We start from the raw sequence: 13,987 nt of genomic DNA, 5'->3' as shown, positions 1-13,987 counted from the left end.
CAAAATGGCAGAGTTTGGATCCCTGAAATTATTATTCTTTTTCATGCATTTATATATTAAGTGAAATTTTATAATTTTCCACGGGATACCTAATCTTTCACAGCACACTAGTGTGCCGCTGCACATTGGTTGGGAAACTCTGGGCTAGACCATCAGCTTTCAGCGCTAGAATGAGACGGTCTAGTGCTCATGGCAAACCATAAGCTTAGAACCATGTGATATTTTAACTTTTTTTTTTTAGAATGCCCATATACCTCAGAAAACGAAAAATATGCCCTTAATTCCTTAATAATTTTAGCAAAATATTTTATTCAGAAAGCTAAAGTCAGTCAAAAAAGCCTTTATATAATACATTTTGATTGATATTAGACAACACTGGTATTATAATAAATATTTAAACCCTTTTAAATATGAAAAATGGAACCCTAGACTTTTTTGTAAAAACATTCATGTAATTGCCGTTTTATACATTTTATTTATTTATTTGGTGGCTTTGTATCTTCTGATTTGTTGTACTGTCTAAACTACTTGCATTTTTTCCTACATATTTTCACTGCTGCAAATGCGAATAAAAACACGAAAAGAGTTGCTGCGTCATAAAGGCTTCCGCCTCCGCGGTCACGCGTTTTCCGCCCATTTTTTATTTTATTTATTTTTTATTCGAGACACGTGCAAAGGATGGTGGGTGATTAAAGGCCACGAAGGCTGCAGCCCTCCGTTTGATAAGCATTCTTCTAATATAGGGAACGAGACGTACTACAAAATGGCCGACACCCTAAATAGTGCATTTTATAGTAGATAGGGGGCGATTTCGCACACAGCGGCTAAGACTCTTAAACCGGAAGGAAGTAGTTTAAATACTAACCTCTTAAGGAAAATGGCGGAAGTCGTTGAGCTGCAGAAACTGAAGGTAAGAAACAGAGTTAAATAAAGTGTTTAAGTTTTTATGTAGTGTTTGGATCTGTTAGTATGAATGAACTGTCCCGAGTTGTATTATGATTATCCAGTATTAGTGGATTCACCTTATAAATGATCATACAACATGCCACACCGATCTGCTACCGGTAATGTTACCAAGAACATTCCTAAAAGAGCTCGCAATGAACGATCTATCTCGGAATCTCCAACACCTACATGCTGTACTGAAAACAAAGAAATATTACTCTCCATTCAGACACAACTCACCGGCTTCGAAGCCAGACTACAAGGAGATCCAAGCTTTACGACATAGCCTCGAATTCAGTCAAGAACAAATAGACACTCTCAAACAAGAAAACACATCACTAACAGTATCCGTTCAGTCACTCACTACACAACTTTCTACTAATACTGCTGATTTGAAAAATGTGAAAGCTACCATCTTAGACCTTCATACACGCAGTATGAGAGACAATCTTATTTTCTCAAGCATACCGGAACCAACTCACGAAAACCCCGAAGCAACAATACGAGCATTCATGTCCGAACAGCTCAAGCTCTCGGCAGAAACGGTACAATCCATCAGCTTTCACCGGGTACACCGCATCCAATCCAGAAACAACCGAAATGATCGTCCCAGACTCATCGTTGCAAAATTCGAACACTTCAAACAAAAAGAACTGGTTCAGCATCAAGGCAAACATCTCAAAGGCACGGACTTCGGACTCAACGACCAATACCCAAAAGAAATACTACAACGCCGCAAGCAGTTTATTCCCCATTCGCAAACAAATGAAAGAAGAAAATAAAAAAGCAGTTATAGTTGTCGATAAACTTTACATAAACGATCAGCTGTATCGGGACAAGATCATTACCCCCTGGCTGTTCTAATTCTCACACTGGTAAATATGTGACATCTATTCCTCTTCACTGTCATGCTCTCTCTTTCTCTATATCTATCTTGCTCTCGTCTCCATCATACCGATATATATATATATGACAACTATATGCATTGAAACATTAGCACAGGTCTTGTAACTACAGTCTCCCTCTAGTAACTTTAGCTACTATACTGTCATTATTAATGACTAGGTTGGTGTCTTTATTTCCGTTGTTATTGTTAGTTTTATTATTTTTTTGTATTATTTTATTATTGTCAGTACCCGACTTTAGTTATCATGCTGTCATTATTAATGATAGGTGTATTATTATCAGTGTTAACCACTGTGTCTACCCTGGCCTGTACACCCCCATTCCCCATTCTTTCTCACACTAACCTTTGCTTTCACAATACAGATAACTCGTGTTTCTATGCACTCACAATCCCTTATTAATAACATTTTATACACCCTCATCCATTCATGCTCATCTGTACATTACATTCAATTAGACAGAAATTATTACAGTTAAAATATGTCCAAACTGTCTTTCCTAACATGGAATATCTGTGGTATTGGGTCTCAGGCAAAGAGGGCCAAGGTGTTTGACCATTTCAATAAATTGCAGGCAGACATTTGTCTCCTTCAAGAAACTCATCTGGCAAAATCCGATTGTAACAGAATCCAATCATCTCAATATAATCAGGTATTTTCTGCAAATTATAATACAAAACAAAGAGGAGTCTGTATACTGATTCATAAAAAGATTTCATTTATTCATAATACTACAATCGCTGACACTGAAGGGCGCTATATTATCATCAATATCTCAATAGATAATAACCCAATCACAATTGGAAATATATATGGTCCAAACTCAGACGATTCAACGTTTTTTCAGTCTTTTTTCTCTGCCATATCAGACCTGACTGATTGCCCAGTAATAATTGCCGGAGATTTTAATACAGTCCTTGACCCTTCAATAGACCGTTCTGGTAACTCAAGAAATAAACCAATATGGCAATCCACATCAACAATAAAACAATTCGTGACTGATTTATGGTCTTGCTGACAGCTGGCGCTTACAACACCCAAGCAGTAGAGAATACTCATTCTTCTCTCCAGTCCATCACTCATATTCCCGCCTGGATTTTTTTCTCACAAGTAACTCTATGATTTCTAATATATCTCAATCATCAATTCATCCGATTATCATTAGTGACCATGCCCCTGTCACAATTAATTGGACAATGACTCGTACACACAAAACAACACCTAGATGGCGTTTTAATACCTCTCTCCTCCAAGATTCACAATTTGATGCCCTCATCAAGAAAGAGTGGGCATTCTTTCTAGAAACGAATGATTCTCCGGAGTTATCGCCCTCTCTTCTATGGGAAACAGGGAAAACAATACTTAGAGGAATTATTATATCATTCTCAGTTCACAAAAAAAAAAAAGAACCGGAAAAAGAATCGCATTTAGAACAAAAAATTAAACATCTTGAAAATATTAACATAACTAAACCAACATTTGAAACTAAGAATAAATTAGAGTTATATAAATCAGAACTCAATGAAATAATTAACAAACGAACTCAATTTCTAATACACAGGTTAAGACAGGAACAATTTTATCATAGCAATAAATCTGGTAAATATTTGGCAAATCAAATAAAAAGAAACAAAGAAAAAACTATGATAACAGCTATACAGGACTCAGCAGGGAAGCTTACCACTCATCAATCGAAATCAATCAAATCTTCTATCAGTTTTACAACCAGCGCTACTCATCAGAAAAAGATCCAGACAATAAAGAAATTAACCGCTTTCTCAAAAACATTAATTTACCTAAAATTAATGAGGACCAAAAAAATAAGTTAGAAACCCCAATATCTCAAGTTGAATTTCAGGCTGCTCTTATTTCAATGCCAAACAATAAAGCACCTGGTCCAGATGGCTTCCCTTCCGAGTTCTATAAACACTTTTGGTTAATTTTGGCCCCACTTTTCATCCGAATGATAACCGAATCAAAACTCATTTCTAGGCTTCCGGAAACCTCTAACACAGCATCAGTTTCAGCTTCTACTCAAACCCAATAAGGATCCGACTCTACCATCGAAGTTATAGACCAATTTCATTAATAAATGTAGACACCAAAATCATGGCAAAGGCTCTAGCAATTAGATTAGAAAAGGTTATTCCATCCATAATTCATCCCGATCAAACAGGTTTTGTTAAAGGCAGACTAGCCGCAAGCAATACACGTAGAATGTTCAATATTATGCATCAATGTACAATTCAAGAAAATAACACAGTCATTGTCACATTAGATGCCGAGAAGGCATTTGATAGAGTCAATTGGAAATTCTTGTTTTCCACATTAGAGCGATTTGGCTTTGGGGAATCATTTATTAAATGGGTTAAACTATTATACACTTCACCGACAGCCACTATCACTACTAATGGACTATCCTCACAAAACTTCACATTGCACAGGGGACTAGACAAGGATGCCCACTATCACCTCAACTGTTCACTATTTTCATTGAACCTCTAGCAGCCGCCATACGCCAAGACACACTCATTACAGGCATCAGGACGAAAAATATGCATCATAAAATTAGCCTCTATGCAGATGACATACTACTATTTTTGGAGAATCCTCTAATTTCAATACAATAAACAATCAAAATCATACACTCATTTGCCAACATATCAGAATACTCGATTAACTGGGATAAATCATCTGTTCTCCCACTACAACCCAAAAGCTGGGATGTTGCAGCCATCACATTACCTATACCCTTATGCACGGATAGTATCACTTACCTGGTTGTAAGAGTTTCCCCCAGGCTGTCAGATCTATTTACATTAAATTTCACCCCACTTCTAAAATTAATTCAGGAAGACCTCCATTGCTGGGTAAACCTACCACTTTCCATCATGGGCAGGATAGCCACAATCAAAATGACAATATTACCCAAAGTAATCTATCTACTTTCAGTGACCCCAATACAACCAACCACCGCCTGGTTTAAATCCCTAGATTCAGCAATTACAAACTTCTATTGGAAAAATAAGACTCCAAGAATAAAATTATCCACCCTTCAGAAATCTAAGAGCTAGGAGGATTAGAAGCACCAAATTTTGCATTATACTGTTTGGCAAATCATCTGCAATATGTACACAGATGGACTCACCCCAACCAATCCGATATCACCTGGCTAGACTTGGAACAAAATATATGTGATAACATTCAGATCGCAGACCTGCCTTTTTTTACCCAGACAATTAAAAAACACTCCTGTTTCAAAGCACCCACAATTAGCTCAAGTCTGACAGCCTGGTGGAAGTTCCACAATATTACTAACACAAAGCTTTCGCATCTGAAACTCACCCCAATTTGGAATAACCCTGATTTCACTTGCAATAATAAAACACTTAACTTCAATTACTGGAAAGATAAAGGTATTACTCACCTGCAACATATTTTCGTCAATGGCAATTTTGCTACATTTGAGGACTTGGTCCAGAAATTTGGCATCACCGACAAACAATTCCTACAATACCTACAGATTAAATCATTAATTAAACCAACCACTAACACTCCAATGGTCAATTTAGAAGTCGCCCCAACTATCTCACAACTAATTAATATTCCATCCTCCAAAAAACTACTATCCAAAATCTACAAAATAGTGATACAAACTAACTGGGAATCGGATTTATCTATTCACACTGATGCCGATTTCTGGACTCAAGTCTGCAAAAATACTTTTCTCATGACCAAAAATACTAACTTACAGCTAATACAATACAAGACTATCCACAGGACTCACCTCACTGGACGGAAATTATTTCATATGGGCTCCACCTCAGACATCTGTCCACACTGCACTCAAAACTGCAGGGACACATATATTCATGCACTTTGGCACTGCACCCCTATAAAACAACTCTGGGAAAAGGTTACAAGGATTTTATCTGCCTTTTTCGGCTGCCCCATCCCATCGTCCCCATCTCTCTGTCTACTTGGAGACATCTCCACAATCAACCTGAATCACATGAACAGTAAAATTCTGCTGGTCGCGCTAGTTGTTGCCAAGAAAACCATCTTCATGAATTGGAAAACAAAAAACAAAATCGATATCACTATTTGGAAAAACTTGCTTTTGGATCACATCTCAATAGAAATATCAAATAACCCCTCTAGAAAGAACTCAAATGATTCCCCATCCACTTGGCTAGTACTGTCCAAATTTCTAAATTCAAGTGCAATTTCATTTATTAATCATCAACCTTAGCAAACCTGCTTTATTATCGTCTGCCATACCCCTTCACCACTTAGATAACTCATCTCTCACAACATTACATATTTACAGCATTAGGGACAAATCAGCAGGATGTGGATAACTCTTTCACTCTCTACTACAAGCCTCAAAACGCTCACCTATATCTTCTCTCCAGAATGGCTCACCGCCAACCTGCAATTTTACTCTGTGCTGCTTTTGCCTCCAAGGGCCTGAGACTGGCTCGTGTGTGTGTGTGTGTGTGTGTGTGTGTGTGTGTGTGTGGGTGGGGGGGGGGGGGGGTGCTTACCCTGAGGGAGAATATGCCTCCCCTCTTCATCGTGCCTCCACAGACGACCTCCTCCACTGCAACTTCTGGGGCCGGCTCTACTCTGTACACCTCACTTTTTAATGCTCCTCATGTTAGATGGCCAACATTCACACTCCTACTTAAGAATTAGGGTGTGCTGAGTGGAGGGCCTGAAGAGGTCCTGCACTGTTGCCCCCACTTCTTTTTAATGCATCTCATATCATTCACTTAATCACACAATCAGTCAATAGGTAGGGAAATGGGTGGTGCTTGAGGTGGTTCTGAATAAGTTCTACCCCTTGCGCCGCACCTCTTTTAATGCACTTAGACTTAATTTAGACCCTAGAAGACATAACACAGGGATAGTGAGGTGGGTAGATGAGCTGGCCCGTCAATAGAATAGCAACTGACGGCGGGGACAGAGGAGAGCAGAAGTGGAGAGGGGTTCTGGCACTGTGTGCCTCTGGATCGGGTCCCCAGTCCCCACCCTCCACCCCCACGCGTTCGAAGCCTCACTCCCCCTATCTCCTAGGATTAATATGCTCCTTGGTCCCGGTGAGGGCTGGAGCAGTCAGAGGAAAGATCCGTTGAGCCTGACCCAACCCAACCCATTCCCTCTTATAACTAGGACACAGTACTTTAATTACAACAATTCATACTATACCAATCCTGCTGATTCCAACATTTCAATACAAAATACTCAATCATACACAAACTTACACGCATGGTAATGTCCATTCTAGCGCACACACACACACACACACACACACACACACACACACACACACAGCCGTCCTTCTCTACCCTCTTGGTAATCTATCCAAAAAAAAAAAAGGGCGCTATTTTTTTTTATTTTTTTATTGTCCTGTCAATTACTGTTCTTATTTGTTTTATGTTGAATGTGTGAAAGAAATAATAAAAATTATTAAAAAAATTAAAAAAAATAAAAATAAATGTTCATCCAGCAATTCCGTATATCATATTCTAGTGAGTGCCTACCTAGTCATAATATTTTCTCAAATATCATGAGCCTGCCTGGTGTTCCCAACCGTCCCGTATAATACGGAATCGTCAAGTATTTGAAAGAACAACATTGCGTTCCTTATAAAAAGCATACAGAATGCCGTTTGTACATCCCGCAAATTTCAGCGTCTGCTGAAAAATATATTTTGCGTGAGTTTTCGCTTGTAAAACGTTACACTGACGCAAGACTTCACCGAAGTGGCCGGAGGAAAGATCAGTGACAATCAGCGCACGTTTTCAGTGATGTCCCCGCTGTTTTTCAGTTGTTTTCCTATGTTAACAAGCTCAAGGACTAGGTGGGCATTTTTAACCGTTGCCCAGCGTCTCACGCCGGAGCCCCAATGAAAAAAGAACCCCATTTAAAGCTAGAATGTCCCATATTTGGCTAGTAGAAAGATGGAACCCCAATACCTGCCAAGACAGCATTTTAGCCCACTATTGTCTCAAAAACTAGTTCGCTGTATGTTTTGCCTTCATATCGGCAATCAGCAGCATTTTTGGAATGCACCAAATTACACAATGATGTATAGCAAGACCATCTCATTAGGTTTTGAGATTTATTTTTAACTAGATTATTAGGAATGTATGGAGGCCCTATGTTCTTCTAAGGATTATTTTTATTAGGGCCCAAGCACTGACAGTGTGGAGGCCCATTTGTTCTAAAGCCCGTTTCACACATACTCCGTGTGCAGTGCGTATATGGTACAGGAGCAGCACGTGCTATAGTGCTTTCACATATGCTGCGTTTGCAGTGCGCTACTGATCCACAGTTTCTGTGTGCCACAAAATCAAAAATGTGTAAGGAATTTTGATTTTAAACCCAAACGTTAACTTGTTTAAGGCATTGAAACAGTATGAACATTCATTTTAATCGTTGTGATTCTTTGTTTTACATGTAGTTCGAGTTGTTGACAGAAGAAAAGCTATCGCGCTATATCTGTTGCTAATAAGGAGAAGAATGATACGCATTTGGGTTCATTGTCTTTTTTTAGGGTAAAAAAATCATATATAATGGCATTTTGGGACTATAATCATACTTTTTGAAATTATTACAGTTTCTTGACAATCTATGTCTATTTTAATGTGAACAATGCGCTGCCACTTTAATTCAGTGCGGTGCAGCAAAGCAAAAATAGACTCGGTCCGTAAACCATCGCTGCACTGCTGTATACGCACCGCAACTGGGACGGATCGACTGACTGCATCCGCGTGCAGTGTAAAAGCTCTAACCTGTTAACATGGTAACGGAAAATAATACGCACCGTATACGCACTGCACACGGAGTATGTGTGAAACGGGCGTAAGGATTACTAGGACCCAAGCACTGAAAGTGCAGAGGCCCTATTTTTCTTCTAAGAATTATTATTCAGATAATAATTGGGGTTCAAGCCCCAGCACCACCAAGATGCCACTGTTGGGCCCTTGAGCAAGTCCCTTAACCCTATCTGCTCCAGGGGTGCCATATCATGGCTGACCCTGCACTCTGATCCCAGCTTAGCTGGGATATGTGAAAACTAATAAATTTCACTATATAAAAACCTGTGTGTATAATATGTAACCAAAATAAAGGATTCAACTCTTCTATTAGGGCCCAAGCACTGTAAGTGGTGTTTTCCTAAGGATTACTGTTAGCAATCTTTTCAAGGTTTCTGGGGCTTTTGGGTCCCTTAACATGCTCAAAAACTCCTGAAAATGTGTACATGCATCAGAATCGTCGACCATTAGAGCTTGGCACACATTCACATGGGGGTCAAGAGGGGGTTCTCTGCCGGCCCCCTGAAAATTGGATTTTTGGGAGGCTCTGTAGCGCATGTCTTTTCATCTACTGTCACCAAACTTTGTAGACATTTGGGCTGCATGGTTTGGGGAAAATGTCATTGCGTGCAAATGGTATTATGAGTCAACTTGCTTGGTTATCAAGGAAAATGCACATAGATTACTGATAATGCTGAAATGTGTATTTTTCAACTCATACAAACTAGCAACAACTATAAATGCACGTTGTTTTCAAATTAAAATATTTGTACAAAATCAAATAATATCTTCGCATTACTGCAAACTTGTTATCAATATTATACCTAAATAAAATAGAACAATAAATAAGAACATACAAATTTTCACGAAAATAAGATTGTCCAAACAAACAGGGACATTTAAGCAGGATGTAACATGTACTTTGTAGAAAAGGAAACTGGAAATAAGTGTCGTTCAGTCAATCAAACTATTAAAAGTGTTGTTGTGTGTGTATTAGTGTTGTCACGGTACCAAAATTTCAGTAGTCGGCACCAATACCAATGAAATTTCACGGCACTCGATACTATTTTCGGTACCAAAGCAAAACACAAAAACAGGTTACTACACAACACTCTTTTAATAACGAAGTCTACAAAACATTAGCAGCATAACTAAGAACAAAAATATGCCATTGAGCAACACTTTAATTTTAAATATATTATTTTTTAATTATAACAAAACTGTACAATGTATGCTTAAAGTATTTTTGAACACTTATATGAGATTTGCTTAAACTTTTACCAAGTTGACTGTTGTTACGGAAGTTTTTACCAAGTACTAAAAAACAAAACCTAAATAAACAAGCATACAATAGAAAGAATAAAAACAATTTCCAAACTAATGTGCAAAGAGCTCTCTTATTAATAAAGCTGCATTTTGCCATTTTTCTTCATGATAAGAAATGCATATGGACATATATAGATATTATGATTAAATAAGTTCTAATCGAGCTGCATTAAGCATCCCTGAGGCAGAGTCTCTCTCAGCCGGGTGAAGTTTCAATCTCTCCCCCTTAGATTGGGACATTCGCACAATTTATTGAGGCACTGACCACACAGAGAAATGCCAGTTTCTGAGTTTATAGTTATTAACATGATCTGCGTCTGTATTATTTGAACTTTAATACAGCTATAATGCATTAAATTGTACTGCGTTTAAGATATAACGCTGGGATGTTTCCTTTAAAGAGCTCCGCCTCCGCTTATTCCACAACGGTACATGCTTCTGAATGTACTTTTTTATATAATTCCCTAATACTTTGGGATCTACATAAAATAAACTGTGAAAGTTTCGAGTGCACCTGGACTGATCTGTGTAATTCTTCCTCCATCAGGCGTGAACTGCTGCTCTCACTCGTCATCATTAATGTTTATTGTGATTTCATGTTACGTTAAATGAGATCAAACGACTATTCAACAGTTTTCTCGTCAATTATGTATTTGACGATGTCGATAATGTCGACTAAACGTTTCAGCCCTAATGCAAAAGATAATATGCTTTTAACCCTAGAACTATCACAGCGGTCATTTTGACCGTTTTTAAATTTTGCAATGTAATAACTTAAGTCATGGTCCTATGGGTTTTATTTTTCTTAAATGTGTGTATATTTTATTCTAACATTGTTATTTTATTAAAATTTCAAATAAAAAAAAAAAAAAAAGTGTTCTGAGTGTTTCTACCTTGAATGGCCATAACGGTCATTTTGACCATGAATGTAAAGGAGCAAAGGGCGCTGTTCACCACGGAGGTGCTGAGGAGTGACAATGCAAAGCTCACAGTTTATCAGTGCAAAAGAAGGAAAACAACACAGCTGTTGCCATCACAAGTGGCCAAAAGGCGAAACCAGAGACAGTGACATACATCAACAGAACCAAGTTCGGAGTAGATGAGATCAAATGGCGAGGAAATACTCTGTGAAAGCACCCACATGTAGATGGCCAGTGGCTGTGTTTTATAATATCCTTGACCTGGCTGCGATAAATGCTTCCATCATGTTCAAGAAATGCACAAATGAGAGAATGTCACAGAGAATCTTCATATTGCGACATATGAACTTCGCTGCTATATGAGAGAGCAAAAGTGAATGACGTGCAGTGTTTCCCCCTAAAACAACCAGATGCCTTGTTCAAGTGAGCCCACTTTTAGGAGAATTTGTTCATAATGATTTTACAGCATGATATTTTGCTCACAGTAAAACAAATATTGCTTTCTAAATCAGTTCGTTTTCCCATAGTTTAGCAAATGTTCATATTCGTAACTGTTTTGGCCATTTTGGGTTAGGCCTATATGTATTTCATACTAAGGTTTTGTTTTTATAAGCTATTGTATTGATTTCGTTTTATTTTACAAAGAAAATAATAGAATATAAATAATCAAACTTGTATCTGTAATTACTACAATAGCAAGTTCTGTGGTTGTCGATGAACTAATACATTTTCACATTCATTAGAATTAAAATTTCGTGTCCTGGTGTTTATTATTAATATAACAGATTCATTTATTTAGGGATTTTGATTCCAGTGGTGGCCGCATAGGATTGTTTCCGATTCGTGTTGTCCAAACATTTCCAATAAATCCAAACATTTCCAATAAATCCAGAGCGTTGTAAAGTCCAAAAGTCAACATGTTTTGAAAAAGGATAGATGTAATAATTTCCAAAATTCACAACATGTTTTTATCTAACGAAATATTCTGTCAATCCATGTTTGTTGGCGTTTAGACTTTGAAAAACATTTTCACTGTGGTGAAAAAAAAAAAAACTTTCTGGACACGAAGCGAGGCATGCACCTTCCGGGGCAGTCTAGCAGCTAAAAAATATATATATATATATATATATATATATATATATATATATATATATCACTCACCTAAAGGATTATTAGGAACACCTGTTCAATTTCTCATTAATGCAATTATCTAATCAACCAATCACATGGCAGTTGCTTCAATGCATTTAGGGGTGTGGTCCTGGTCAGGACAATCTCCTGAACTCCAAACTGAATGTCAGAATGGGAAAGAAAGGTGATTTAAGCAATTTTGAGCGTGGCATGGTTGTTGGTGCCAGACGGGCCGGTCTGAGTATTTCACAATCTGCTCAGTTACTGGGATTTTCACGCACAACCATTTCTAGGGTTTACAAAGAATGGTGTGAAAAGGGAAAAAAATCCAGTGTGCGGAAGTCCTGTGGGCGAAAATGCCTTGTTGATGCTAGAGGTCAGAGGAGAATGGGCAGACTGATTCAAGAAATAACCACTCGTTACAACCGAGGTATGCAGCAAAGCATTTGTGAAGCCACAACACGCACAACCTTGAGGCGGATGGGCTACAACAGCAGAAGACCCCACCGGGTACCACTCATCTCCACTACAAATAGGAAAAAGAGGCTACAATTTGCAAGAGCTCACCAAAATTGGACAGTTGAAGACTGGAAAAATGTTGCCTGTCTGATGAGTCTCGATTTCTGTTGAGACATTCAGATGGTAGAGTCAGAATTTGGCGTAAATAGAATGAGAACATGGATCCATCATGCCTTGTTACCACTGTGCAGGCTGGTGGTGGTGGTGTAATGGAGTGGGGGATGTTTTCTTGGCACACTTTAGGCCCCTTAGTGCCAATTGGGCATCGTTTAAATGCCACGGCCTACCTGAGCATTGTTTCTGACCATGTCCATCCCTAGAAATGGTTGTGCGTGAAAATCCCAGTAATGAGCAGATTGTGAAATACTCAGACCAGCCCGTCTGGCACCAACAACCATGCCACGCACAAAATTGCTTAAATCACCTTTCTTTCCCATTCTGACATTCAGTTTGGAGTTCAGGAGATTGTCTTGACCAAGGCCACACTCCTAAATGCATTGAAGCAACTGCCATGTGATTGGTTGATTAGATAATTGCATTAATGAGAAATTGAACAGGTGTTCCTAATAATCCTTTAGGTGAGTGTGTGTTATATAATATATATATAATATATATTTTATATATAATATATAATATATATAATATTTTTGTATAGTTTAGCACCATTATATATTACAAAAAATATTGTATTATGTAGGCCTATCTGCGTTCCCTTGGCGATCCGTGCTCCATTTAATCCATATTATACTATTTTATTCCAATTGAGGATTTTGTTCGAGGATTAAATTTTTTTTTTTGATAATAAAATATTAATATATATAAAATATGATGACAGACATTAGAAGCTTCATTCTAAAACCTTAATAGAAGTTTCAAATGTAAATATGACATGAAAAAAAATGACATTTGGTACAGTCTAGTATGAACGGTCAGAATGACCGCTATGGCCATTCTAGTAGTTATAGAATTCTGGTAGTTCTAGTGTTAAACTCACCTGCTTTAGTTGCTTGAATAAATCCTGGTGTCTGTCTTTTATGTGCTTTAAGTTTGATGTGTTTCCTCCTTTCGTCAGAAAATTGCGACTGCAGCTTTTACAAATAGGTTTTTGCTGATGATGTTTCCCTAACCTATGAATTTCCAAACCTGGCTTTTTCCACTCGACAAGATTCAGTTGAGACTCCGCAGCAGCAGCTTTGCTTGTCATCTTTTGCTTGTTGTGAGCGTTCAAAACTTCCTGGCTCTGCATTAGTACCGGGTAGACCTGGTACTCGGTACCCCGGTACCTCCAGAAATTCTGGTGTCATAAATAATTTTTTGTTTCAGTACCGACTTGATACCGGAGTACCGGTATTTTTGACAACACGTGTGTGTGTGTGTGTGTGTGTGTGTGTGTGTGTGTGTGTGTATATATATTATT

The 13,987-nt window shown here is 38.1% G+C and overlaps 1 protein-coding gene across 3 annotated transcripts in view; it reads left to right on the top strand.

The window, feature by feature from the left end:
- Positions 1–777: 777 nt before the first annotated feature.
- LOC127625959 (SAP domain-containing ribonucleoprotein-like) overlaps positions 778–13,987 on the top strand; it is a 70,939-nt gene continuing 57,729 nt past the window's right edge. The window contains exon 1 of one of the 3 annotated variants that reach the window (XR_007968388.1): positions 778–910. Coding sequence is in view for 1 of the 3 variants with exons in the window: in XM_052101462.1 (XP_051957422.1) it covers positions 878–910 (33 nt within the window). In the remaining 2 variants the exon portion in view is untranslated. The remainder of the gene's footprint in view (positions 911–13,987) is intronic. The other 2 variants (XR_007968387.1, XM_052101462.1) reach the window with 2 other exon arrangements.

Source organism: Xyrauchen texanus, chromosome 32 (genome assembly GCF_025860055.1).
Source record: "Xyrauchen texanus isolate HMW12.3.18 chromosome 32, RBS_HiC_50CHRs, whole genome shotgun sequence".
Classification (NCBI taxonomy): domain Eukaryota; kingdom Metazoa; phylum Chordata; class Actinopteri; order Cypriniformes; family Catostomidae; genus Xyrauchen; species Xyrauchen texanus.
This window is presented reverse-complemented; position numbering and strand designations above follow the sequence as displayed.